The sequence below is a fragment of the Schistocerca serialis genome, chromosome 2, assembly GCF_023864345.2.
Source record: "Schistocerca serialis cubense isolate TAMUIC-IGC-003099 chromosome 2, iqSchSeri2.2, whole genome shotgun sequence".
Lineage (NCBI taxonomy): Eukaryota > Metazoa > Arthropoda > Insecta > Orthoptera > Acrididae > Schistocerca > Schistocerca serialis.
In genome coordinates, this window is record NC_064639.1 from 1,024,533,224 (window position 1) to 1,024,561,190 (window position 27,967).

The window sequence follows — 27,967 nt, forward strand, 5'->3', positions numbered from 1 at the left end:
TAGTAAGTTGTACTGAATGGCGAGTGTTCATCGACTACTAAGTTATAGTCAGGACTGCCGCGTGGAAATGTTCTCTATATACACCAACAACCTGACAGACAGGGTGAGAAGCACTGTGGGACTGTTTGCTGATGACGCTGCAGTGTACAGGGAAGTATCGTCGCTGAGTAACTTTAGGAGGATGCAGTATTACTTCGACTGAATTTCTGATTTGTATGATGACTGATAGCATACTTTTAATGTATAAAAATATAAGCAAATAAGCAGAAAAAACAATCCTGGAATGTTCGAATAAAGTGTTAGTGGTGTGCTGCCTCAGACAATCACTACGATTAACTATTTACACGTAACTAAATGGAACGAGCACATAAGGTCTACATATGGAAGGCGGATGTTCAACTCGAGGTTACTGGGAGACTTTTAGGAAAGTGTAGCTGATCTATAAGGGAGTCAGTGTATAGAACACTTGTGCGAACCTTTCTTGAGTTAAAAAAAGGCTTCGAAGCAGTTCAGGGGAGTGCCGCTAGATGTGTCACCGGTAGGTTCGACCAGTACTCAAGTGTTTAGGATAGGTTCCGTGTACAAAAGTGGTAATCTCTGGAGGGAAGACGGTGGTTTTTTTCCTATAGCAGTATTGAGGATGTTTAGAGAATCGCCATTTGCAACAGAGTGCAGAATCATTCTACTGCCACCAACACACATGTTGCATAATGGTAGTGATGATAAGGCAAGAGAAATCAGAGCACAATTTTAAACATGGCTGACAGTAGCAACCGTGAATAAACTTTCAATAAATGACGTATACAGCCCATTGGTAGCATAAAGTTTATTTTAATAAGGCTTGGCCAGGTTTCAGTACCACTAAGGGTATCTTCTTCGTAAGGTGTAAAGTCATGTGCCCTGTATTACCTTAAAACTATAAGCATACAACATGGTCTAAAACGCTCAACTCAGACAGCAGAAATCATGGCTAAAGTCCTCTATGGAAAAGAGCTCACGGATGTACCTGAGTAATATTTTTTCCCCGAAGGTCTTTATCCATAATTTCTTCTGTTTGAATTGAGCGTTTTAGTTCATAATGTTTGCTTATAATTTTAACGCAGTGTAAGAGGAATGACTTTAATTCCTCTGAAGAAGATATCCTTAGTGGTACTGAAACATGCTAAAGTGTTATTACAAAAAAAAATTGTGCAACCGCTTGGAGATGTACATCATTTATTGAAGTAAATCAGGGTTTTTACGGAAGCGTACAGACAATCGCTTTTGCCTTGCTCCATTTCCAAGTGAAATAGGAGGGGAACGACCATCAGCGGTACAAGGACTCTGTGAAATGCAAATTATGCTGGCACCGAACTAGGTGACTTAGTGGTTAGCACACTGGACTTGCATTCGTGGGAAAGGGGTTCAAATCAGAGTGCGACCACCCAGATCTAGGTTTTCCGCGATTACCCTAAATCGCTTCAGGTAAAGGCAGGGATGGTTCCTTTGAAAGGCATGGCAGACATTCTTCCCCATCTTCCCTAATCCAATGGGACCGATGACCTCGTTGTTTGGTCCCTCACCCAATCAACCAACAACATTTTTTATTTCCCCCACTCGGCTGTCTGTGCTACAGTTAAACGATGATATGTCTGTACCATATTCTTAAGAGAAGGATATTTTAAACACGAAATCTATAACGTCAGTTTCCTTTTGCTGTCATTCCTCAGGACTTTAGGCCTTTGGAAATAGCACCAACATCCCCCACTGAAATTAAGGGAATTATAAATATACTGAAAAACAAGAGCTCATGTAGTGTTGATGGAGACTGTAACAAAATTTTGAAGTGTTGTTCTAATTTAATAAGTGGAGTCTTTAGCGATATATGTAGCTAATGCTTCGATGGCACAGGGAATTATTCCAGGCAGATTGAAATACGCAATTGTCAAACATCTTCATAAGAAAGGCGACAAGAGTGACTTAAATAATTGTAGACCAATCTCATTGCTGACTTCATTTTGTAAAATATTCGAAAAAGTTACGTATTCAAGAGTAGTCTTACATTTAAGTGAAAAAAATTTACTCAGCGTGTCACAGTTCGGATTCCGGAAGGGTTACTCGACTGACAATGCTATCTACACATTTACCCATCAAGTAGTGCAAGCCCTAAATAACAAATTATCGCCAGTTGGAGTTTTCTGTGATCTCTCCAAGGCATTTGACTGTGTGGATCATGTCACACTCTTAGAAAAACGCAGGTTTTATGGAATTGAAGGCTATACACACAGACGGTTTGAATCACACTTAATGAACAGAAAGCAAGAAGTTATGCTGAATAGCACAAGTAATGTTGAGAGGGTGGTAAATTCTAGTGAATGGGGAGTTACCACAAAGGGAGTCCCACAGGGTTCAATTTCAGGTTCTCTGCTGTTCTTTATTCATGTGAATGACCCCCCACTTAACGTTCAGCAAATGGAACTAGTACTTTTCGCAGATGACACGAGTGTTCTAATAAATGCCGTTCCAGAAAAAGCAGCAGAAGATATTGTTAAGGATGTCTTTCAAATAATTATTAAGTGGTTCTCAGAAAATCAGGCGAATACAGGGATGGTTTCTTTACAATGACATGGACAGTTGCCTTCCGCACTCTTCAAAAAGGTTCGGAGCTTGTGCTCCGTCTCTAGTGATATTCGATAATTACGAAACTTCTATCAGTGGCAGCAGAACACGGAAATACAAAGTTCTGACGCGAGTGACCATTAGAACGTATCGTCATATTGTGTCTTCAAACAAAACAACAATTTTCTTGGAACAGGGATAGACAGAGCAAATAATGTATTACAATAGTGTGCATAAGTAATCAACAATATAAAACAGCCTCAACCTGTGTAGAAGCATCTGCAGAAGAATCTGATACAATATCAATATTCTGTCGCTGTGAAAGGTGGGCTATGAAAACAACAGAATTTCTGAGGTTGTGGTACGAGGGCTATTCAGAAAGTAAGGTCCGACCGGTTGCGAAATGTAAAACACCGCGAAAATGAAGAATGTTTTATTTGCAACAATTTGCTCCACCTTCCAGATACGTCTCAGCATAGTCATCGCTCCAACTTAGACGCCTATCGTAGCGTTGTACCAATTATCCAATACCCTCGTCATAGAAAGGAGTCGCCTCTGCTTTCTGCCAATTCTCTACGCTGGTCTGTAGCTCATCGTCTGTGCCAAAGTGTTGTCTTCATAACCAGCGGTTCCTAGGTGCAAACGTGAAAATCAAAGGGGGCCACGTCCGGCCTTTATGGTGGGCTATCAAAGCCTTCCCATCGAAAACGCAGCAGGAGAGTTTTCGTGGCCCTGCAGTGTGCTGCTGAGAATTGTCATGAAGAAGGAAATGCATGACAGTTGCATTATGTGGGCTGCATGAAATCAGGTGCAACCTCCCACAGGCAGTCATAGCTGGAGGTAGACACTATTTTTTAAGCATCCTTGCGTGCTCACTGTTCGTTCTAAACCGACAAGAGCGATGTGACGCGATCGAAGGGCATACTAGAGACACTGTCCAACACATCTGTGCAAAGCTTCATTGGATTTTCAGTGTGGTTTCATTTCGCGCGCGATTGGACCTCACCTTCTGAATAGACCTCGTGGCTAAAAATCCACCAGTACAATAAAATAACATTTTGAAGGAACAATAAAGTGCGCTCATTAGGAAATACGCGATACGCGTGTTGCAGTTTTTTCAGCAAGACTCATGGCAGAATAGTGCTTGTGCTTACCGAGGTAGGTGGCGATGAACTTGCTTCGCTCGGTGGGCGGAATCCAGCGGCTACCCATCACGTTCATTGCTGGCCACGTTGTGCCCTGTGCAAAGCGAATTGTTGTCACAGCTGTTCACAGGGTGAGGCCACCCAAAATAAGCGCAGTATGGATTGCATTGATAGAGAAAAAAACTACAAAAGTAGTGATAATTCAAAATATTAAATGTTATTAAATTAGCTTAAGAGTAGAACATGTGACACAGTTTAATTAAACATATAAACACAGTCTAAGCAAGTAATTCGTGTACTAAATGGATACCATAACTTGGTAGGACACAAGAATTTTCTATAAAATGTGAGTACTGTAAAGAGTAATATTGCACATAAGGTGTGTGTGATGCTGTCATTGATGGTGTCTATGAACGCAACAAGGAAAGAAGGCCATTCCCTATCAGAGTTGCTGTCAGTGCTCCAGTGGTTTGTGTAAGAGGGCTGATACCACACCAAACATGATCATGAGATGCAAGTCAAGTGATCAAAAATGGCGCTTCATTGCGTAGTTGTCAGTTTTTGACCTATATATACCTGTTGCACACATTGTAAAAACTAGCAGAAAGGTCCTCTAACGGGTAGTAAATGTGACAATGGCACCGTTTTTTTTCACATGAGCAGAGGGAAAAATATGTCAGTCACCGCGAGTAAAACCGCTCCTAGCATTGAAAGTGGCCTCAGTTCACAAGTTTTGTTCAGGTGGGGGATATCCAGCTCAGGCCATGCACTCGTAGCGCTACCAAAACTGTGGGGATGATGACCGCTACTTCTCGCCCACTGTTCCAAATAGTTCCACCCGTGGTACTGATTTAGCATACCAGCTGAGATGCGGTAGGATGCCTGAGTGTTCGTCAAACAGGAATGAAAGGGTACTGTCCTGTGAACGCGGCTCTGTATGATGACCACTGTGTCAACAAGATAATCAAGAATATGTAAAAGAAAGGGCAAGAACTGGTCACCAACAATGGTGAAATAAACATCCAGTTCACGTTCGCGGTAACCTGAAAGAGAAAGTCCAAATTATAGTACGAAAAACACACCCAAAATAGCACAGAGCTATCTCTGACTCATCCACATCTTCCACACTGTACGGGTTAAAAGCTTCATTGGCCCGTCGTCAAACTCGACGACTCGAAATTTGGAAAGACGCAACCACAATACATGCCTCCAGGCATCTACTGTCCAGATTCTGTGTTGTTTGGCCCATTGAAGAAGTGCAGCGATGAGCAACGGCCTGTTGCGTGATACCCGACTCATAATACCTATTTCAAGGCGTTCCCTTCGCAATATTCTCTCGGAAACTGTTTCAGATGGACCTGCAACACTGGCAGCAGCAAATTACTATCGGGTATGAAACCGATTGTCATTGACATGGCGTGGCACTCGTCTCTGGTTGGTGTAGGTTAAGATCGTTGTATGATCGCTTTTCTTACGGTGTATAACAATGATGCGACAACTAAACTATTCCCTGTAGAGTGTTGTCATGGGCACACCTGATGTAAATGATATTTCACGTAAGATAGAAACAAAGATAAATGTAATTTAATTTCATCCATCTTTTGCACCTATGAACCTGACTGTAGACAATACACAGGAAGTATGAATAAAAACGCCTTCAGTCACACTTTTTCGTGTTTTATTGAATTACTCGTAAGATTTCGGTTCCTGTGGTTCCATCGTCTTAATACATAATTTACTTCTGCTCTTGAGTGAGGTGAAATGTACATTCCTGTTATCAGAATCTTAGATGTTAGGTTTTGTATTTTGTAAACAAACTGCGGAAAATATGATGAGAGACAGTCGAAAAAACAAAGAATGATAATTTACCGAACAATCAACGAAGAACATTTTCAACCTTTTAACGCCATCAGGTATTGGTTTATCGTTACTGTCACCGCACTCACGTCACTCATATCGCAAATCTATGAAGTGTTTTTAAAATATATTAACAAATGTGCGCCTTAAGTGACGATGTCCGATGACAGAAATGACGAACCAACGTCTGCTGGCGTTAAAAGGTTAAAAATATTCTTCGTTGATGGTTCGGTAAGTTTTTCACTAACATCTAACCATCTAACCTCTAACCGTCTCGTAACAGGAAGACACATTTCATCTCTCTCAAGAGCAGAAGTAAGTTATGTATTAAGACGATTTGCACCTGACGTTGGACCCACTGGGTACTAAGTGCATCGTGTAATTCAATAAACCAGGAAAATATTGTGACAGGAAACTTTTCAGTCATACATCTTGCGTACAGATGAATGCACTAAGATGTGCGGCCAGAACATGGTGGAGAGTTCGCCCGAAAACTCTGCTCAGCTTTCTTGAGATCAGTCTTGGATTATAGATGCATCTTTTATCACGATGGGTCAAGAAATTCGCAATAGGAACAGGACAGACTTCATTGTAGCTGCATTCGGATATGCACTGGAACCACGTTACTCTTCTTGGTGAGGAAGGGGAGCCACCAGAGGAAAAACTTGAGAAGCACATCTCACAGATAAGACACTCTTTATCAACGATTAATGAAGTATTGTCCAGACACTGAAAAATGTAACTTTCACAGGAATTAGACGAAATCCAATATTTATCAAATATATTGAATGGTGGATTCGTATGAAAATAACTACTTAAATACAATCTCTTACCAGAATTCCTAGCCGCATTCAGCTACCGAGAATAAAATGAAATAATCTTCGATAATATCGTACACTATAAAGATTCTCCGAACTCCAAGCTTGTAATCAACGGTTTGCTCAATACCATCTTCCTCAATTCTACGAAGATTTTTACGAACGGGTCGAAGACCATCAACACCGACAAAACAGGATGTGCAATATACAACCCTGCAGGAAATTATTAAGCCCCTATATTCCGTACGTACGGAGACAACCTTCTATGCAGAAGTCACCGCAATTAGAGAAGCAGTAAAGTATGGAAGATTTCACTCACGAAGCAGTACGATGACATTAGCCGATTCCCTAGGAATTCTAAAGAGCCTTAAGAAACCACAAAGGAATAAAAGCGTGTCACCTATAATTATAAGCACATTAAAGAAACCGCTAAAAACAAGCAACGAGAACGCCAACAAATTTATTCTGTATTCCAAGGTACAGTGGAATCTTTCATAATGAAATAGTAGAAGCAAAGCGAACAATGAACTTAGGCGAAGTCTTAAATGATAGACTTGCTTACCAAGAAGCTTTCAGTTTAATCAGTGAAAAAGCGGGAAGCATCTGGCACAGATAATGGTATTCGACCAAGATTTCTAATAGAGTGCATTATGCCTCATTGCAACCTAAATAGCATTATCGCCTTCATTTGTCGATTGGAATAGAAGAAGATGATTCATAACTACGATTAGGCGCGTGCACTTAAATCATGGCAAATTTCCATCCCTTCTGTTCCAAACGGCGTGAAGGACTCTCCATTTTATGATTTATGCAATGAAAACGGAGACATGAACCATCAACTGTACTCGAGCACCAGATACAAAATACAACAAAAATCTTTTTTCAGAGGATTTGTAAGTGCAAAAGTTCCTCTTCTAACACGGGCTGCAGCGAAAAGAAGTCTTTCGCGACGGCACTGATATGTAAAACATTCTCGAATTGAAGCGACAAGAAAACCGAAAATGTTTTAGATATTGGCTGCGGTGTTTCTTTCAACTCAAAAGAGTGATTTGAACTATTATTAAATGAGGTGTTCAGCCAATGAAATACGATCTAACGATCTAGGTACACTGTGATCTTATGTATGGATACTTTGTATGGTCCTATGATTTTTTCTTTTCATTGTTACGTTATAATTACTTCATGAGTGGTTTAAATGGTTTAATATATCAGTCACACAGGGTGTTGCAAGGGAATGGTGGGTATTCAGGGATATGACCGGAAAGAGCATCTGAAGCAAAAAACTTCGGTGAACATATGCCCTACTCCCAATGGTTTGCGACACGTAATACATTTAATATACGTTGTTATTTACGACTATTGTCTTTTAACCAGTAACAGAATTCAAGTCGTGTGGCATTTTAGCCAATGAGAAGATTTTGGACACGATGTATGTGACATGGATACAAGCATTCTGCTTGTAATACACGTGCTCGTGGGGTACTGATACGTGCAGAAAGTCGCCGCGCGCTGGTAGTGAGGCTATACTGCACTATTTAAATACTGTGCGGCTGTTCCGACACATGTTTTGTAACTACACGTCCAGAAGAAATATGGGAACTTGGAAGAATACATGTTCCACACAATGTTCTGCACCACTGGTAAACACTGTACGACCAGGAATTCGACGTGTCGGAAAGCACCGACGACATTCTTCGACAGCAGCAGGAGCACTACCATCGCAGACGCCGTAAACGTGCACCGTATCTTCATATTCTTCATTAGGGTACGTGTATGGCATTTTACCAAACGCGAGCACAAACGCAATTAACTGCTGCTTCTCTCTGATACGCTGTCAGTCCTCGCGCCAATTTACCCACAACACATCACGGACGATCGTGCGTTCAACGGGCTAGTTTAACGGCAAAAACACGTGACTAGGCTAGAATGAAACGTCAGAGAGTTTGGTTATGTGAGGCATATGCGCGAACATCACTATCCCTAAAATACAGAGGGGTCCAAAAAATGTACCCACTGTTTAAAAGTCCATAACTGGCAAACTAATGGACGGAGTTGTCTCATTTTTGGTAGTGTAATAGTTTGTAGTTCCGGAAATCGCCACACAAGCGTTTTATTGCGTTGTTTTGTTTTGTCAGATGACAGTCGCCAGATAGTGTTTTGTTCTTAGTTGCACCTAGTTACTCGAGTAAACACGGCTGGCGCAAGGCTTACATTCGATGAAAGGAAGTCAGTTTTGAAGTGGTATTTTAAGTACGAAACATTATTGAGGTTCAACGGCAATGGCGAAATGAGTATCAAAAAGAGCCACAGACACCTTTAACGATTCGTCGCATTCAAGACAAATCTGAAGCCGAAGGTTGCGTTAAAGATGTACAGAAACAACGATCTGGACTACCTGTAACAGTAACCAGTCCAGCTAACTCCCATCGTGTGTTACAACAATTCACTCGCTCACCACAGAAGTCTGTGAGACAGTGTGCCCGTGAAACTGTAGTGAGTCGCTCAAGTGTTCGGCAAAATTTGAAAACAGCATAGTGGAAGTGCTACATCCCACGATTGCTGCACGCAATGAACGACGACGACCCAGATCGTAGTATGGAGTGCTGCGAGTGGTTTACTAACATGGTGTGCAACGATGAAGAGTTTGCAGAGATGATTGTGTGGTCTGATGAGGCGCAGTTCAAACTCAATGGTACAGTAAATCGTCACAATTCCATTTACTGGGCCGCCGAAAATCCTAACGTCCATGTACACAAAGCAGTGAATTTGCCAGGAGTAAAGTGTGTGGTGTGGGTTCTCTTACCGGGGCTTGATTGGGCCATTCTTATTTGACGGCACAGTTAACGGTGAGGTGTACCCTCGAAAGCTTCAGACATCCGAGACTTGTATGGAGACGGAAGAGTTTACTTTCAACAAGATGGTGCCCCAGCCCACTACCAAAATCGTGTTAGGGCGTATCTCGACGAAACTCTACCAGGAAGATGGATAGGCCGTAGAGGTGCTGTGGAGTATCCACCACGTTCGACCTAACTCCTCTGGAATTTTACCTGTGGAGATCGCTAAAGGACGCCGTTTATCGACAAAAGCCAAGCACATTGGATGAACTTCGAGACTCCATCGTACATTCATGTGCAAATATCCAACTGAACACGTTGCAGTCAGTAGTTCGTGCTGCAGTTCGGCGGCATCGTTTGTGTGTGGATGCTAATGGTGATCATTTCGGACACCTACAGTGATATCTGTAAGTTGGACTTTAAGCTACACTTTCACCAAAAATGTGACAACTCCGTCAATTAGTTTGTAGGTTATGGACTTTTAAACAGTGGATACATTTTTTTTACCCCTCTGTAGATGTATATTAAACGCGTTTTTTCTCGGAAACCATTTGTAATAGGGCGTATGTTCACATGAAGCTTTCTGCTTCTAATTAACGTCCCTGAATATTGACCATTCCTCCTTGATCATTCCTCCTGGAGCACCCTGTATATTTATACCCTTTATGGCTGTGAGGAGAGTGCCCAATGTCAATAAATAAAGGAAAAAAATATATCTCCGTTGACCTCATCAACATTCACATCGTGCTTTCCAGAAACTGTTGGTCGCTTTGTGGCAGTGCACATTATTTCTATTGACTGTATCGACATGTACATCATGTTTTAAACAGTACGGTAAAAATGAAAGTGGCCCAGAAAATATTTATTGCGTCGTAAGATATGCAACTCAACCTACAGGTTGCAGGTTGCCTATATCGAGATGCATGAAATATTTTCTCGGCCAGTTTTATTTTGGCAACAGTGTAGAAACAGCTGCTGGTGTGAGCGGTGCGGATACTTGCCGAGGCGGCGCCCTGCACCAGGCGCACGGCGACCAGCAGGAAGAGATGCGTGCGCGCCGCCACAGGTATGAGCAGCGACGCGAATGCGCACAGCAGGTTGGCGCCCCCGAAGACGCGCTTGGCGCCGAAACGCTGCGCCAGAAGACCGCCGGGCACCAGCGCCACCACATAGCTCCAGTAGAAGGCACCCAGTGCCAGCGACTGCTGCTCCATCGTCCACGGGAAGCGTTCCTGTCGTCAGCGGCACGTCATTAACACTCTGGGAGCGTTGTACGTTTAGTTTAGTTTAGTTATGTCATGTTCGTAGATCATTTTGATGATTATTTTGTCGATATGATGTGGAACAAGTCAGATTACAGGGTATATATATACAGGGTGTTACAAAGAGGTACGGGCAAACTTTCAGGAAACATTACTCACACACAAATAAAGAAAAGATGTTTTGTGGACATGTGTCCGGAAACGCGTAATTTCCATGTCAGAGCTGATTTTAGTTTCGTCAGTATGTACTGTACTTCCTTGATTCACCGCCAGTTGGCCAAATTGAAGGAAGGTAATGTTGACTTCGGTGCTTGTGTTGACGTGCGACTCATTGCTCTACAGTACTAGCATCAAGCACATCAGTACGTAGCATCAACAGGTTAGTGTTCATCACGAACGTGGTTTTGTAGTCAGTGCAATGTTTACAAATGCGGAGTTGGCAGATGCCCATTTGATGTACGCATTAGCACGGGGCAATAGCCGTGGCGCGGTACGTTTGTATCGAGACAGATTTCCAGAACTGAGGTGTCCCGACAGGAAGACGTTCGAAGCAATTGATCGGCGCCTTAGGGAGCACGGAACATTCCAGTCTATGACTCGCGACTGAGGAAGACCTAGAAAGACGAGGACACCTGCAATGGACGAGGCAATTCTTCGTGCAGTTGACGATAACCCTAATGTCAGCGTCAGAGAAGTTGCTGCTATACAAGGTAACGTTGACCACGTCACTGTATGGAAAGTGCTACGGGAGATCCAGTTGTTTCTGTACCATGTACAGCGTGTGCAGGCACTATCAGCAGCTGATTGGCCTCCACGGGTACACTTCTGCGAATGGTTCATCCAACAATGTGTCAATCCTCATTTCAGTGCAAATGTTCTCTTTACGGATGAGGCTTCACTCCAACGTGATCAAATTGTAAATTTTCACGATCAACATGTGTAGGCTGACGAGAATCTGGACGCAATTGTGCAATCACGTCATCAACACAGATTTTCTGTGAACGTTTGGGCAGGCATTGTTGGTGATGTCTTGATTGGGCCCCATGTTCTTCCACCTACGCTCAATGGAGCACGTTATCATGATTTCATACGGGATACTCTCCCTGTGCTGCTAGAAAATGTGCCTTTACAAGTACGACACATCATGTGGTTCATGTACGATGGAGCTCCTGCTCATTTCAGTCGAAGTGTTCGTACGCTTCTCAACAACAGATTCGGTGACCGATGGATTGGTAGAGACGGACCAATTCCATGGCCTCCACGCTCTCCTGACCTCAACCCTCTTGACTTTCATTTATGGGGACATTTGAAAGCTCTTGTCTACGCAACCCCGGTACCAAATGTAGAGACTCTTCCTGCTCGTATTGTGGACGGCTGTGATACAATACGCCATTCTCCAGGGCTGCATCAGCGCATCAGGGATTCCATGCGACGGAGGGTGGATGCATGTATCCTCGCTAACGGAGGACATTTTGAACATTTCCTGTAACAAAGTGTTTGAAGTCACATTGGTACGTTCTATTGCTGTGTGTTTCCATTCCATGATTAATGTGATTTGAAGAGAAGTAATAAAATGAGCTCTAACATGGAAAGTAAGCGTTTCCGGACACATGTCCACATAACATATTTTCTTTCTTTGTGAGTGAGGAATGTTTCCTGAAAGTTAGGTGCAGTTAAAATACCTAACTCCTTGACTAGGTGCCTAAATGACGTCCTTGGGTGAACACCACTAATTATTCTCACTGCTGAAATTTTTAGCTCTACATACACATGCAACTACATTTAGAAGCAGACATTTATTTATTTATTTATTTATTTTTCACCAGCTCTGAATCAGAAACTCGTCCATGGAACTGAAGGAGTTGTTCAAAAGAAATGATTTTAAGATAGATTTAAAACTTGATCTGCTACCTGCCAGACACTTTATGTTGTTGGGCAAATGATCAAAGATTTTTGTTGCTGAATAATGTACTCCTTTTTGAGAAACCGACTGGTTCAATAACGGATAGGAAAGGTCATTGAAAAATTTGTTACTGTTGTACGTATGAACATCACTGTTCATCGCGAATTGAGATGGATTATTTATAACGAATTTCATTAGTGGTTATATATACTCTGATGGTGCAGTTAAAATACCTAACTCCTTGACTAGGTGCCTAAATGACGTCCTTGGGTGAACACCACTAATTATTCTCACTGGTCTCTTTTGTACAATCAGTTCTTTATGTCTGAGTGGTGAGTTACCCCAGGAAACTATTCCATAAGACATTATTGAGTGGAAATATGCAAAGTACGTTAGGAGGCTGAACTGTTTATTACGAATACTAGTGATTATATGAAGAGCGAAAGAAGCTGAACTTAATTGTTTGAGTAACTCAGTAATATGCTTCTTCCAGTTCAAGTTGTCATCAATGTGAACACCCAAAAATTTGAAGAAATTTACCTGTTAACTGAGCCCTGTTCATATTGTACATCAATTGTCGATTCAAAATGGTTCAAATGGCTCTGAGCACTATGGGGCGTAACTGCTGAAGTCATCAGTCCCCTAGCACTTATAACTGCTTTAACCTAACTAACCTAAGGACGTCAGACACATCCATGCCTTAGGCAGGATTCGAACCTGCGACCGTAGCGGTCGCGCGGTTCCAGACTGTAGCGCCTAGAACCACTCGGCCACCCCGGCCGGCCTCAATTGTCGGTATGGCTCTATTTGATGTACAGAACTGGATATAGTGAGTTAGTCATTACAGTCACAGAGCATGAGATTACATCCAAATTAATCTTTCAGTCTGTAGATTTTGGCAGATTAGAACTACGTGCGGAAGTGGAACTGTGAGATCGGGTTGCGAGTCGCATCTGGACAGATTAGTCAATAGGACCATTGCCCCAAAGACTAGGTTCCAGGTTCGATTATCAGCCCAGCAAAAATTTCCAATCTGCTAGGAAGTTTCAAAGACATTATGAGTCTACAGTTGTTGGTTGCTAAAACTTACTGAAATCTGTACAAGAAGTGTTGGTAGACATCTCTTTAAATCAGATGTTATCGTCTTTCTTGATGCACTTTTTTTTTGAAAGATAGTGTCTTGCGGTAGCATTCTCGCTTCCAGTGCACGGGGTCCCGGGTTCGATTCCCGGAGGGGTCAGGAATTTTTTTCTGCCCCGAGACGACTGGGTGTTGTTGTGTCGTCATCATTACCATACATTCCCATTACGGTCAGAGGAAGGCAATGGCAAACCATCTCCACTAGGACCTTGCCTAGTACAGCGGTGCGGGTCTCCCGCATCGTCCACTACGCTCCTCGGAGTATGGGACTTCATCATCATCAACATCAATTACAGATCATGTTGATCATCTGGACATTACAAACGGCGGGACACGGTTCTTAATAGGGCGTGTGATTACTACAGACAGCAATACTTTGCAGTTCGCTTCCATGCTGGCCACAAAGTTGGGCAGTAGTTCCTGTGGTTGGGGGTTCAGTTCCGCCACCAGCGCGGTTGACAACTGCTGCATGGTAGCTGGTGTATACGGAAGTGCTGGAGTACGTCTCCCCAATCCATCCCAAACATGCTCGATGAAGTTACGTCGGGGCAGTCCATTCGCTGAATATACATTCGCTGAGTGCCCTCTTGTTTCAAGAGCTCCTCCATCTGCGCTGTTCGATACGTTCGCGCACTGGTATGCATAAAAATGAAGTCAGGGTCGAATACACACCTAAAACAACGCACGTGGAGCGGGAGTACAGTATCACAATAAAGTTGACAAGCGAGGAGAGAGCGTTTGGAGGACAGAGCGCCCATTCAACATTATGCCTCCCCCCTCCCATCCCCCCCCCCCCCTACACACACACACCAAATCACCTGGAACACGAAAATAGTCACTTCGACAACGCTGGACGTACCTTTATATGGTGAGAGATGGGAACACGTAATGCATCTGTGAATTTTGTCAGTTATGTTCGGTTTGGTAATCTAGGAGGGACAAGGTACCATGTAGTATGGACGTACTGACCTTCAACTCTTTGGACACTGGCCTTTCAAGGTTACTGTGATATTGTACTCTTTCCCCAGGTGCGTCTTTTCAGAGGTACATTCGGCTCTGACATCATTTTTATGGATGACAGTGCAGCGACCGCACCGAACAACGAAGGTGAAGGAACTCTTGGAACGAAAGGATGTTCACCCATTGGACTGGCCTGCCCGTTTCCCCGACCTAAAACCCATAGAGCAAGTCTGGAACGCGTTGGGGAGCACGTACACGGGCGCCAGCCATCATCCAGAGATCATCAACCGCGATGATGAAGGAATGGAACGACCTACCTCAACGACTCTTTACCATCTCCGTGGCCAACATGTGAGCGCGGTACAAATCACGCATTGCTGCCCGTGTTGATCACAGCCCCTATTATAAACGATGTACTGTCTTTTGGAATTTCCCCGGGACCATCATGAATCGCAGTGGTTTCGGTGCAATTATTGTCATTGAATAAAAGTGTCATTTCTGTTCGTCTCATTGCGTATTTCTTTCAGTTACCTTCTGCACTCTAAAACAGTAGTTCTTTCTATGTGAGATCCGAGCAAGTTTCATCGAGTTATGTGACTCGGCTGTGACTCATCATACGAAAGTTACTTTCGTCCCTAATCCGATGATTAGGGTGAGCAGCGAATTGTGACTGTTTGCTGGTAACTGCGGGAAACTGTCGTCGCTGACTGCCTGAAAGAGGCTACAGGATCACTAAGATGCAATTTCTATTTGGTGTGACGAATATCAGATTACTCTAAATGTAGAAAAATTGGAGTCAGGGCAGATGAGTAGGAAAAACTGTCCTCTAACGTACGAAAACAGTATTAGAGGTGTATTGCTTGACACACTCACTTCGATTAAACATCTAAGCGTAGCGTTGCAAAGCGATAAAATTGAGGGAAGGCGAATGGTCGACTCGAGCTCATTGAGAGAGTTTCAGGATCACATACGTCGGTTTGCATTATAAAGCCGACTTATGTGGTCGTGAAAATAGAAATAACATTACAAATATGATTCGCTGGAAGAAAACTGTGAAAACAAATGCTCCAGACCTGAGTTGCCAGGCAACTCACCAGTAAAACAATGCATAACATGTTTTGATGTCCGAAGATGTACTGTACAAATACGAACGATACTTTTTAAATAAGGCAACTAAAACCAATGTGTGGCTGGGTGCTGTAAACCTTCAACAGCTTATTTCATACAAGACCCACGGTCTCCAGCAATGCCTTTATTTGACAAAGTTGCATCTTATGTCAAAGGTCGGGATGGAACATACCTTGGCGATTGTTGATCGTTATGTATGACAAGTTTGAACGTAGCGTGATTGTGTAACAGAAACAGATAGTCGTCAGGACTGACTGGATTCTCTGTTCAACTGAAACTGTTAGAATACGTATCCCCACGCCTTCAAAATGTACGCTATTGAGGGTACAATTTGTGGTAATTTGAAATCAGTCACCATTCGGATGAGAATGCAGACAAAGAACACTAACGCTGCTGTTTTATCTGCAAGTGGAAAAGCAGAACGCAGCGCTACACATAAAAGAAATGGCCGATCAGAAATACGTAAACAGCAACCAGAAAGTAAATGGTCCTTCGTGTCACGCTGGTTGAGCCTTACAAAGATATCGCTCCACTGCTTGAGATAAAACTGGACCTACTGAAAAATGTTGTGAAGATATTAGACAAAAGTTTCCAGAGTTATGTGAAAGAGAAGCCAGATTTTTTTGTTGTCAGTCGTTTGACTAGTTTGATGCGGCCCGCTACAAATTTATCTCCTGTGCCAATCTTTACATCTCAATAGTGGCAATTGCTACACATATCCTCAATGCTGGATGTATTCCAGTTCCAATCTCTGTTTTCCACTGCAATTTTATTCTCTATAGTTCTCTCTAGTACCATGGAAGCTATTCCCTAAAGTCTTAATATACGACGTATCATTCTGTCTCTTCTTCTTATCAGTGTTTTCCACATATTCCTTTTTTCTCCGATTCTGCGGAGAACATCCCCCTTCCTTACGCTATCCAACCTAATTACCCACATTCTGTTCTAATATCACATCTCAGATGCTTAGATTCCCTTCTGCTCTGGTTTACTCACAGTCCATGTTTCACTGCCGTACAATCCTAAGTTCCAAACGTACATTCTGAGAAGTTTCTTCCTCAAATTAAGGCCTATGTTTGATACTAGTAGACTTCTCTTGGCCAGGAATATCCTTTTTGTTAGTACAAGCCTCCTTTTTATATCCTATTTCCTCCGACCATTATAGTTTATTTTACTGCCTAGGTAGCAGAATTCCTTCAACTACCTTCATCAACCCTCACGACAGTTACCATTCGCTGGTCACAGTAGGCTACGCTTGCGCGCTCCGTAGCAACCACGCGGGAACGGCAAGTATAAAGCCAGACCGCTAGAATGGACATCGAGTGATACGGACGACCCGGTACCACGTCAAGCACCAGCAAGAGGCCGCTGGCCGCACTACAAAAGCGTGGCTCCATCTAATCACTAGTGACTAGGGGCGGCATGCCTCTTCCCAAAGAATGATTACTTAAGCCAACCCAGGGACCACTGCGGACAGTTCCCCTAGCAAGAGCTACCCGAGTCATCCGCCGACTGCTTGCAGTCCATCACTCAAGCTCTCGTTGATGTGCCAGCGGAGAAGACTGCATCACGCCGAGTAGTAAGGCTTTGTACACTACTGGCCATTAAAATTGCTGCACCACGAACATGACGTGCTACAGACGCGAAATTTAACAGACGGGAAGAAGATGCTGTGATATGCCAATGATTAGCGTTTCAGAGCATTCACACAAGGTTGGCGCCGGTGGTGACACCTACAACGTGCTGACATGAGAAAAGTTCCCAACCGATTTCTTATACACAAACAGTAGTTGACTGACGTTGCCTGGTGAAACGTTGTTGTGATGCCTCGTGTAAGGAGGAGAAATGCGTACCATCACGTTTCCGACTTTCATAAAGGTCGGATTGTAACCTATCGCGATTGCGGTTTATCGTATCGCGACATTGCTCTTCGCGTTGGTCAAGAACCAATGACTTAGCAGAATATGGAATCGGTGGGTTCAGGAGGGTAATACGGAACTCCGTGCTGGAGCCCAACGGCCTCGTATCACTAGCAGTCGAGATGACAGCCACCTCATCCGCATGGCTGTAACGGATCGTGCAGCCACGTCTCGACACCTGAGTCAGCAGGTGGGGACGTTTGCAAGACAACAACCATCTGCACGAACAGTGCGACGACGTTTGCAGCAGCATGGACTATCAGCTCGGAGACCATGGCTGCGGTTACCCTTGACGCTGCAGCACAGACAGGAGCGCCTGCGATGGTGTACTCAACGACGAACCTGGGTGCACGAATGGCAAAACGTCATTTTTTCGGATGAATCCAGGTTATGTTTACAGCATCATGATGGTCGCATCCGTGTTTGGCGACATCGCGTTGACGCACATTGGAAGCGTGTATTCGTCATCACCATACTGGCGCATCACCCGGCGTGACGGTATGTGGTGCCACTGGTTACACGTCTCGGTCACCTCTTGTTCGCATTGACGGGGCTTTGAACAGTGGACGTTACATTTCAGATGTGTTACGACCCGTGGTTCTACCCTTCATTCGATCGCAACGAAACCCTACATTTCAGCAGGATAATGCACGACCGCATCTTGCAGGTCCTGTACGGGCCTTTCTGGATACAGAAAATGTTCGACTGCTGCCCTGGCCAGCACATTCTCCAGATCTCTCACCAACTGAAAACGTCTGGTCAATGGTGGCCGAGCAACTGGCTCATTACAATACTCCAGTCACTACTCTTGAAGAACTGCCGTATCGTGTTGAAGCTGCATGGGAAGCTGTACCTGTACACATCCAAGCTCTGTTTGACTCAATGCCCAGGCTTATCAAGGCCATTATTACGGCCAGAGGTGGTTGTTCTGGGTACTGATTTCTCAGGATCTATGCACCCAAATTGCGTGAAAATGTAATCACATTTCAGTTCTAGTATAATATATTTGTCCAATGAATACCCGTTTATCATCTGCATTTCTTCTTGGTGTAGCAATTTTAATGGCCAGTAGTGTAGTATGTAACAATTTTGCGAGTGCTACTCTTTACGGTTTTATTTCCGGCTCCCGGGAGCTAGTTGGAGTCTGTATCTCAGAACTGTGTTTAGGTAGCACCGCTGAGGAGGGGGAGCTAATTTCTTGTTATCACCATTGTAACCATCAATTTCTGCAAGCCAATAAACAAGCTTTAAAATCTACAGAGGCTCTCCTCAATTAGTAGCAAATAGCAGGATTGTCTAGTGGTATCAAGGGTGTGCTGGCTGAACGTTTGGTATGCACCTTCAAGACCCAAGTGGAAAAATTAATTGACTTAACTTTTTCTTTCCTACCGTGTATCTCCTTATGAAGGGTCCTAATCTGCGCTGTGATGAACGTTAGCACAGGTTACAATTATCCCTGGTGTACCCCAGAATAATAGCTCTCTATCAAAGACTAATAGATGGCGTCATTTTTCTCCACAGATCCTGTGTAGGTGCAGACGTATGAACGATGTCATCAGCAGTGGAAGCCCACCTTCATCAACCTTTTGATCAGGCTGAAAATGGTCGAAGTCCAGCTGCTTGCCATCGACATGCCATCAAGTCTGGGCAATACGTAGGCCTGAACCCCCGAGGGGCACACTAACACATCGTTTCGTTCCAGATTCCCAGGATGAGACGCTTATCCCACCTACAGACATTGCATCACCCCAAGACCTCCAGCGGACTGACGCTGGTCGGCGAAACTCTCATCCCACGTCGATTGGTCCTGACCCCCCTCCCCCCCCCCCCTTTCCTCCAAGACAGCGAAGACTCCGAGGCCTCTGGGACTTGCCGTCGCCTCGACGCACCAGTCTCAGGGATGACTGCTACTGTGACCAGGGCAGAGAGCGGCAGTCCTCACGACAGTCACGATACCAGTGTCAAAATAGGCGGCGCCCTTGCGCTCCGTCGAAGCGACGCCGGAACATCAAATATAAACCCAGACTGATTGGTGGCGCACCGAAAACTATGGACCAGGCTCGTTGGTCGCGGCACAAAACCACTTCTCCATCCGGTCGCAAGTGACTGGGGGGCAGCACGTCTCTTCCTGAAGAGTGCTTGATGACCGGGTGTTGTGTGCTGTCCTTAGGTTAGTTAGGTTTAAGTAGTTCTAAGTTCTAGGGGACTGATGACCATAGATGTTAAGTCCCATAATGCTCAGAGCCATTTGAACCATTTTGAACCTGAAGAGTGGCTGTTTAAGCCAACCCTGGGACCATAGCGGACAGTTCCCCTAGGCGAGAGTTGATCGAGTCATGCTCCGACTGTTTGCAGTCCATCAGCCAAGTTCTTGGGCCACCGCAGAAGACTGAGTCGCGCCGAGAAGTTAGGCAGGCAACAGTTCTTTGAGTGCTAGTTTTTCTGGTTTTAGTTCCGACTCGCGGAAGTTAGATGGAGTCTATAACTCACCTTTGTATTTATTTAGAATCGTTGAATAGGCGGAGTTAATTTCTTGCTATCCCTATCGTAACTGCCGGTTTTCTCTAAACTAACAATGAAGCTGTTTGTAACATCTACAAGGTCTCTCTCTTCAGTTAGTAACAAAAAGTAGGATTTTTCAATTTCCATTCCTGATCTTAAGTTTCTCCCTGTTCTCATTTCTTCTACTTCTCATAACTTTCGTCTTTGTTCGATTTACTCACAATCTATGTTCTGCACTTATTAGAATGTTCATTCCATTCAGTAAATCCTGTAATTCTTCTTCACTTTCAATGAGAATAGCAATGTCATCAGCGAATCTTTTCAGTGATATCCTTTCAGCTTGAATTTTAATCCCGCTCTTGAACATTTCTCTTATTTTCGTCATTGTTTCTTCGATGTATATATTGTATTGTAGTTCTGAAAAACTTTATCCGTCTTACACCCTTTCTAATGCGAGCTCTTCCTTCTTGGTCTTCTATTCCTACTGTTTCCTTTTAGTTCTGGTATATTTACCCGTCTTTCCCTACAGCTTACTTCCCTTTTCTTAAAATTTGGAATATGTTGCAGCATTTTACATTCTCGAACGGTTTTCCTCGCTCCATAAATTCTATGAATGAGTCTTGGTTTTTCCTCAGTCTTGCTTCCATTATGAAATGCAACGTCAGAACGGCCTCTCTAAAAGCCAAACTGATCCTCATCTCACAAATCCTCAATTGTCTGTTTCATTCTTCTGTACACTTGTCAGCAATTTTGATGCATGAGTTGTTAATCCAACTGTGCGATAATTTTCGCACTTGTTGGCTGTTGCAGTCTTTGGAATTGCATGGATGAGTTTTCCGAAAGTCTGACGGTAAATCGCCATTCTTATACATTCTACACACGTAGGTGAATTGTCGTTTTGTTGCCGTTTCCCCCAATGATTTCAGAAATTCCATTGGAATGTTATCTATCCCTTCCGTCTTATTTGATCATAGGTCGTCCAATTCTGATTGTAATACTGGATCCCCTAAACCTTCCCAGTCGACTCCTGTTTCTCCTTCTATAACTACCACGTACGGACATGTCCTCTCTCTCATAGAGGCCTTCAATGTACTCTTCCCACCTTTATGATCTCTACTTTACATTTAACAGTGGAATTCCCATTGAGCTTTAATTTTACCGCCCTAGCTTTTAATTTCACAAAAGGTAATTTTGATTTTTTTATACACTGAGTCAGTCCATTTCTTTTTCGATTTCATTACATTTTCCATGCAGCCATTTTTCCTACTTATTTCATTTCTAAGTAACTTAGATATCTGTCTTCCTGAATTTCCCTGAAGAGTATTTGTTCTTCTTCCTTTCGTCGATCTTCTGTTAGACATGGGTTCCTCGCAATTAGCTTCCTTGTTTCGATACTTTTCTTTCAAAATTCTTGTTAGTGGTGTCCATTCTTCCATTCTTCTTCTGCTTACTGCTTACTGAGCTGTTCAAAAGCAACAATGAGGTACATAATTACAATACCAGAAGGAAAAATGACATTCATTACCCCACATTAAGGTTGTCTTTAGCACAAACGCTCCAACAACAGATTTGATAACTTCATTTATATCTACATCTACATGGATACTCTGCAAATCACATTTAAGTGCCTAGCGGAGGGTTCATCGAACCACCTTTACAATTCTCTATTATTCCGATCTCGTAAAGCGCACGGAAAGAATGAACACCTATAACTTTCCATACGAGCTCTGATTTCCCTTATTTTATCTTGTTGATCGTTCCGCCTTATGTAAGTCGGTGTCAACAAAATATTTTCGCATTCGGAGGAGAAAGTTGGTGATTGGAATTTCGTGAGAAGATTCCGTCGCAACGAAAAACGCCTTTCTTTTAATGATTTCCAGCCCAAATCCTGTATCATTTCTGTGACACTCTCTCCCATATTTCGCGATAATACAAAACGTGCTGCCTTTTTTTTTTAACTTTATCGATGTACACCGTCAATCCTACCTGGTAAGGATCCCACACCGCGCAGCAGTATTCTATAAGAGGACGGACAAGCGTAGTGTAGACGGTCTCCTTAGTAGGTATGTTACATTTTCTAATTGCCCTGCCAATAAAATGCAGCATTTGGTTAGCCTTCCCCACAACATTTTCTATGTGTTCTTTCAAATTTAAGTTGTTCGTAATTGTAATACCTAGGTATTTAGTTGAATTTACGGCTTTTAGATTAGACTGATTTATCGTGTAACCGAAGTTTAACGAGTTCCTATTAGCACTCATGTGGATGAGCTCACACTTTTCGTTATTTAGGGTCAACTGCCACTTTTCGCACCATTCAGATATTTTTTTCTAAATCGTTTTTCAGTTTGTTTTGATCTTCTGATGACTTTATTAGTCGATAAACGACAGCATCATCTGCAAACAACCGAAGACAGCTGCTTAGATTGCATCCCAAATCGTTTATATAGATAAGGAACAGCAAAGAGCCTATAACACTACCTTGTTGAACGCCTGAAATCACTTCTGTTTTAGTCGATGCCCATGATAAGTGGTATAAACTGTCTGACAGCCAGAAGAAGAAATTCTATTACTGTATTACTTTACTGTGTAGATGGTGGTGGGTAGGAATTACTAACTCACATCTGTGTATCTGGTGTTCCTTTCCGCTTTGTAAATATGAAAAAACTTAGAAATGTTCAGAATGTAACCGTATGTAGAAATTAATTTGCGTTATGAATGAAAAATGACTCGTTCCACATCATTACGATGTATCGTGCAAAACGATTTATGGAACATGTAACTGACTAACTAACTAACGTTGGACATTTTGTAGCCTCCCAGATATCCCGACGTATCGGTCTGTGAATACTTCTCCGAGGATTCCTAAAGCACAAGTGTATGATAGATGTTTACACACAACAGCGGAACTGAAAGACACCAATCGTTCAGAAATTAGGAACATTCCTATACAAATGCTTAAACATAACGTGAGTGTCTCAGTGTCAAAATAACAATGGTGACGACCTAGAAGACATTTTCTGAACAGGAATGTGTTTGAAATGGTAGTACGGAAGGGATCCGTTGTTATGGCTGAAAATGTCTTACAATATAATCCTCGCCCTTCTAACAACCCTACCACAAAAAAGGTCAAAAATTAATTATGATTGTGGTGTTGCTCACGCTGCTAAATACTGCATTTTCGGGCAACAACAAAGTTATTTTATGTGGCAGGTGTCATTAGAGCACAGTTAATAAAGTCATTTCATGAAATAGTGGATAAACTAGGCACTCATCTTTTCGTGTTTCCCACGCTGGTCTGGTTGTGAAATCATGCCTCAATCGTCGAAAATCTAGGTAGTGATGATTCCAAGCTCGGATGCAAAGAGGCCTAGGTGTTATTCTGCGATATTCAAAAGTTTTATAGGTGTGTTTCATAAACCATTCTTGAAGATTAAACTTTTGCAAGTTAAGACGATGGTGATGTAAAATAGTAATCAGCACTCCGAATTTAAGTTACACTTCTTTTTTATTACTTTTGTTGCAATATCACGCAACTTACAATACATAACTTCACAATATAAAACATACTTGAAAGTATCTTCCTCATTGTTAAAGTTCACATTTCATAAACTGACTACAATTTGCGACTTTTCAACTTGACGACCAAGACTTGACTCCTCAATAATCGCTTACGCGCCCAAAAATCAGTTACAAGTACGTCAAAGATCATAGTGAGAAAAGAAAGAATTCACATAAGAATAATATCATTGCAATATAAACATATCGATTTATCAAAGTACCTCTACATTAATGAAATCAAATCTGAATGTTGTCTCAGAAATATGTTAACTACTTTACAGAAACACAGTAGAATATTGCTGGTATCGAGAGGTTGAGGAGAGGTGCCGTAATGGTTACGTAATTCAAGCACCATTACACCCTCTTTCACCATATCAACATCGGCCCGTTTCTCTGCCACATTCTTTACACGGGATTTCTGGTTCTTTAAGGAATCGGAGGTTTACTGGTGTCACTCATAAGCTAAAAGAAGGGATTCAAAACTTATGAACAGGTATATAGGAAGGGTTGCGCGCACCTCGTCCCAGAAGGCGGTTCTGTTGAAGGCATCGAAGTCGCCCGCGGCAGTGAGGTTGGCAGCCGCGCCGTCATCTTCCGCCCCGACGTAGCATTCGCCGACGGGCGCGCTGGCGTTGTCTCCACCGCCGGCCTGCTGCAGCGTCTCGTTGAGGGTGGGGGGCTGCACCATGGCCACGATGGCGATGTTGATGGCGACGCGCAGCATGTAGTTGGTGAAGAAGCCAAAGAAGCCCACCACGCAGAGCACGGCTCGCGCCGGCACCGCCTCCCGAGCCCGCCTCGCCGCCCCCAGCGCCCGCCGCCACCGAAGCCCGGCAGAAGCTGCCGAAAGCACGCACAGACACTCTGCAGCAGGGCCCAGGACACGGCTACTAGACAACACCTCCAAAAGAATACAGTGCAATGCAAAGCTTAACCTTCACCAACGCATCTGTAATAAGGCCCATTTTCAGGGGAAGGATGGGTTTGGGGGAGGTACTTTATGTCCAATGAAGAAAAAATGTAAAAAAATTAAATTTGTTATTTGCTGTTCATTAAATTAACAATGTACTTTTTAAGGGGATACTGATATGTTATTAGGGTGCAGGACATGAAAATATTATTCAGCACCCTGTTAGTAACGTCAACACGTTTTCAGTAATGTGTCCTACCAAGGGAGGGGTGAGAGGGCTTACTTTATGCTCACCCTGAAAAAGTTCAGACAATGCAAATTTCGTTGAGTTTTCTTGACTTTACTCACAATATACTTTTTAAAGATATATTGATGCTTCATTAAAGTCCTAAACCGTATGGGGTTGGGGGAGTTACTTTACGTCCAATGAAGAAAAAAAGAAAAATAAATAAATTTGTAATTTGTTGTTGATTAAACTAACAATACACTTTTTAAGGGGGTGCTGAGGTGTTATTAGGGTGCAGAACATGAAAATATCATTCAGCTCCCTGTTAGTAACGTCAACAAGTTTTCAGTAATGTGTTTTACCAAGGGAGGGGTGAGAGGGCTTACTTTATGCTCACCCTAAAAAAGTTCAGACAATGCAAATTTCGTTGAGTTTTCTTGACTTTATTCACAATATACTTTTTAAAGATATATTGATGCTTCATTAAAGTCCTAAACCGCACGGGGTTGGGGGAGTTACTTTACGTCCAATGAAGAAAAAAAGAAAAATAAATAAATTTGTAATTTGTTGTTGATTAAACTAACAATACACTTTTTAAGGGGGTGCTGAGGTGTTATTAGGGTGCAGAACATGAAAATATCATTCAGCTCCCTGTTAGTAACGTCAACAAGTTTTCAGTAATGTGTTCTACCAAGGGAGGGGTGAGAGGGCTTACTTTATGCTCACCCTAAAAAAGTTCAGACAATGCAAATTTCGTTGAGTTTTCTTGACTTTACTCACAATATACTTTTTAAAGATATATTGATGCTTCATTAAAGTCCTAAACCGCACGGGGTTGGGGGAGTTACTTTATGTCCAACGAAGAAAAAAATGTAAAAAAATTAAATTTGTTTTTTGTTGTTGATTAAATTAACAATACACTTTTTAATGGTTTGCTGATGTGTTATTAGGGTGCAGAACATGAAAATATCATTCAGCACCCTTTTAGTAATGTCAACACGTTTTCAGTAACGTGTCCTACCAAGGGAGGAGTGGTGATGGGGCTTACTTTCTACTCACCCTGAAAAAGTTCAGACAATGCAAATTTCGTTGAGTTTTCTTGACTTTACTCACAATATACTTTTTAAAGATATATTGATGCTTCATTAAAGTCCTAAACCGCATGGGGTTGGGGGAGTTACCTTACGTCCAATGAAGAAAAAAAGAAAAATAAATAAATTTGTAATTTGTTGTTGATTAAACTAACAATACACTTTTTAAGGGGGTGCTGAGGTGTTATTAGGGTGCAGAACATGAAAATATCATTCAGCTCCCTGTTAGTAACGTCAACAAGTTTTCAGTAATGTGTTCTACCAAGGGAGGGGTGAGAGGGCTTACTTTATGCTCACCCTAAAAAAGTTCAGACAATGCAAATTTCGTTGAGTTTTCTTAACTTTACTCACAATATACTTTTTAAAGATATATTGATGCTTCATTAAAGTCCTAAACAGCACGGGGTTGGGGGAGTTACTTTATGTCCAATGAAGAAAAAAATGTAAAAAAATTAAATTTGTTTTTTGTTGTTGATTAAATTAACAATACACTTTTTAAGGGTTTGCTGATGTGTTATTAGGGTGCAGAACATGAAAATATCATTCAGCACCCTTTTAGTAATGTCAACACGTTTTCAGTAACGTGTCCTACCAAGGGAGGAGTGGTGATGGGGCTTACTTTCTGCTCACCCTGAAAAAGTTCAGACAGTGCAAATTTTGTTGTGGATTTGCAAGAGAGCCAACCCACTCTTTGAGGAAGCCGAAAGGCACGCGTTTTAGCTCACGCAAGCTGGCGTGAGGTCTGGAACAGGACAAGGATGTTAGACTTTAGCAAAAAAGGACGTAGCTGTTGGAATACTTAACTTTAATCCGTAAATGGTGTACATCGCTCTTGACGGTACATGTTTTACAGCATCAATAGTAACTGGTAATGGCGCTTTGCTAGGTCGTAGCAAGTGACGTAGCTGAAGGCTATGCTAACTATCGTCTCGGCAAATGAGAGCGTAATTTGTCAGTGAACCATCGCTAGCAAAGTCGGCTGTACAACTGGGGCGAGTGCTAGTAAGTCTCTCTAGACCCGCCGTGTGGCGGCGCTCGGTCTGCAATCATTGATAGTGACGACACGCGGGTTCGACGTATACTAACGGACCACGGCAGATTTAAAGGCTACCACCTAGCAAGTGTGGTGTCTAGCGGTGACACCTCAAATTTCGTTGAGTTTTCTTGACTTTACTCACAATATACTTTTTAAAGATATATTGATGCTTCATTAAAGTCCTAAATCGCACGTGGTTTGGGGAGTTACGTTACGTCCAATGAAGAAAAAATGGAAAAAAAAATAAATTTGTTGTTTTTTGTTGATTAAACTAACAATACACATTTTAAGGGGGTGCTGATGTGTTATTAGGGTGCAGGACATGAAAATATCTTTCGGCACCCTGTTAGTAACGTCAACACGTTTTCAGTAGTGTGTCCTACCAAGGGAGGGGTGAGAAGGCTTACTATGCTCACCCTAAAATAGTTCAGACAGTGCAAATTTCGTTGAGTTTTCTTGACTTTACTCACAATACACTTTCTAAAGAAATATTGATGCTTCATTAAAGTCCTAAACCGCACGGGGCTGGGGAGTTACTTTATGTCCAATGAAGAAAAAATGAAAAAAAAATAAATTTGTTATTTGTTGTTGATTAAACTAACAATACACTTTTTAAGGGGGTGCTGATGTGTTATTAGGGTTCAGGACACCCTGTTAGTAACGTAATTTTCAGTAATGTGCCCTACCAGGCGAGGGGTGAGGGGGCTTACTACGCTCACCCTAAAAAAGTTCAGACAGTGCAAATTTCGTTGAGTTTTCTTGACTTTACTCACAATATACTTTTTAAAGATATATTGTTGTTTCATTGAAGCCCTAAACCCGACGGGGTTGGGGGAGGTACTTTATGTCCAATGAAGAAAATAATGTAAAAAAATTAAAAAAGATATATTAACGTTTCATTAAAGTCCTAAAACGGACGCTATTGAATATGACGTTCATTTGAGGATGTGACATCTGCCAATGACGCTTAAATTTTTAGGTTAACTTTAACTGAAAAATTTAAAACATTTATCAAACGCAGTAGAAGAATTCGTTAGAAACAACAAACCTGTCTTTAAAAGCTCTAAAATGTAAAATAAC

At 42.5% G+C, this 27,967-nt stretch overlaps 1 protein-coding gene across 1 annotated transcript in view; it reads right to left on the minus strand.

Annotated features, from left to right (window-relative positions):
• The window catches only part of LOC126458433 (sialin-like), a 477,095-nt gene that overhangs the window by 146,206 nt on the left and 302,922 nt on the right, over window positions 1-27,967 (minus strand). The window contains exons 3-5 of the mRNA XM_050095488.1: window positions 24,142-24,464; window positions 10,254-10,484; window positions 3,753-3,837 (exon numbers count right to left, since the gene is read on the minus strand). Coding sequence (XP_049951445.1) covers window positions 3,753-3,837; window positions 10,254-10,484; window positions 24,142-24,464 — 639 coding nt within the window. The remainder of the gene's footprint in view (window positions 1-3,752; window positions 3,838-10,253; window positions 10,485-24,141; window positions 24,465-27,967) is intronic.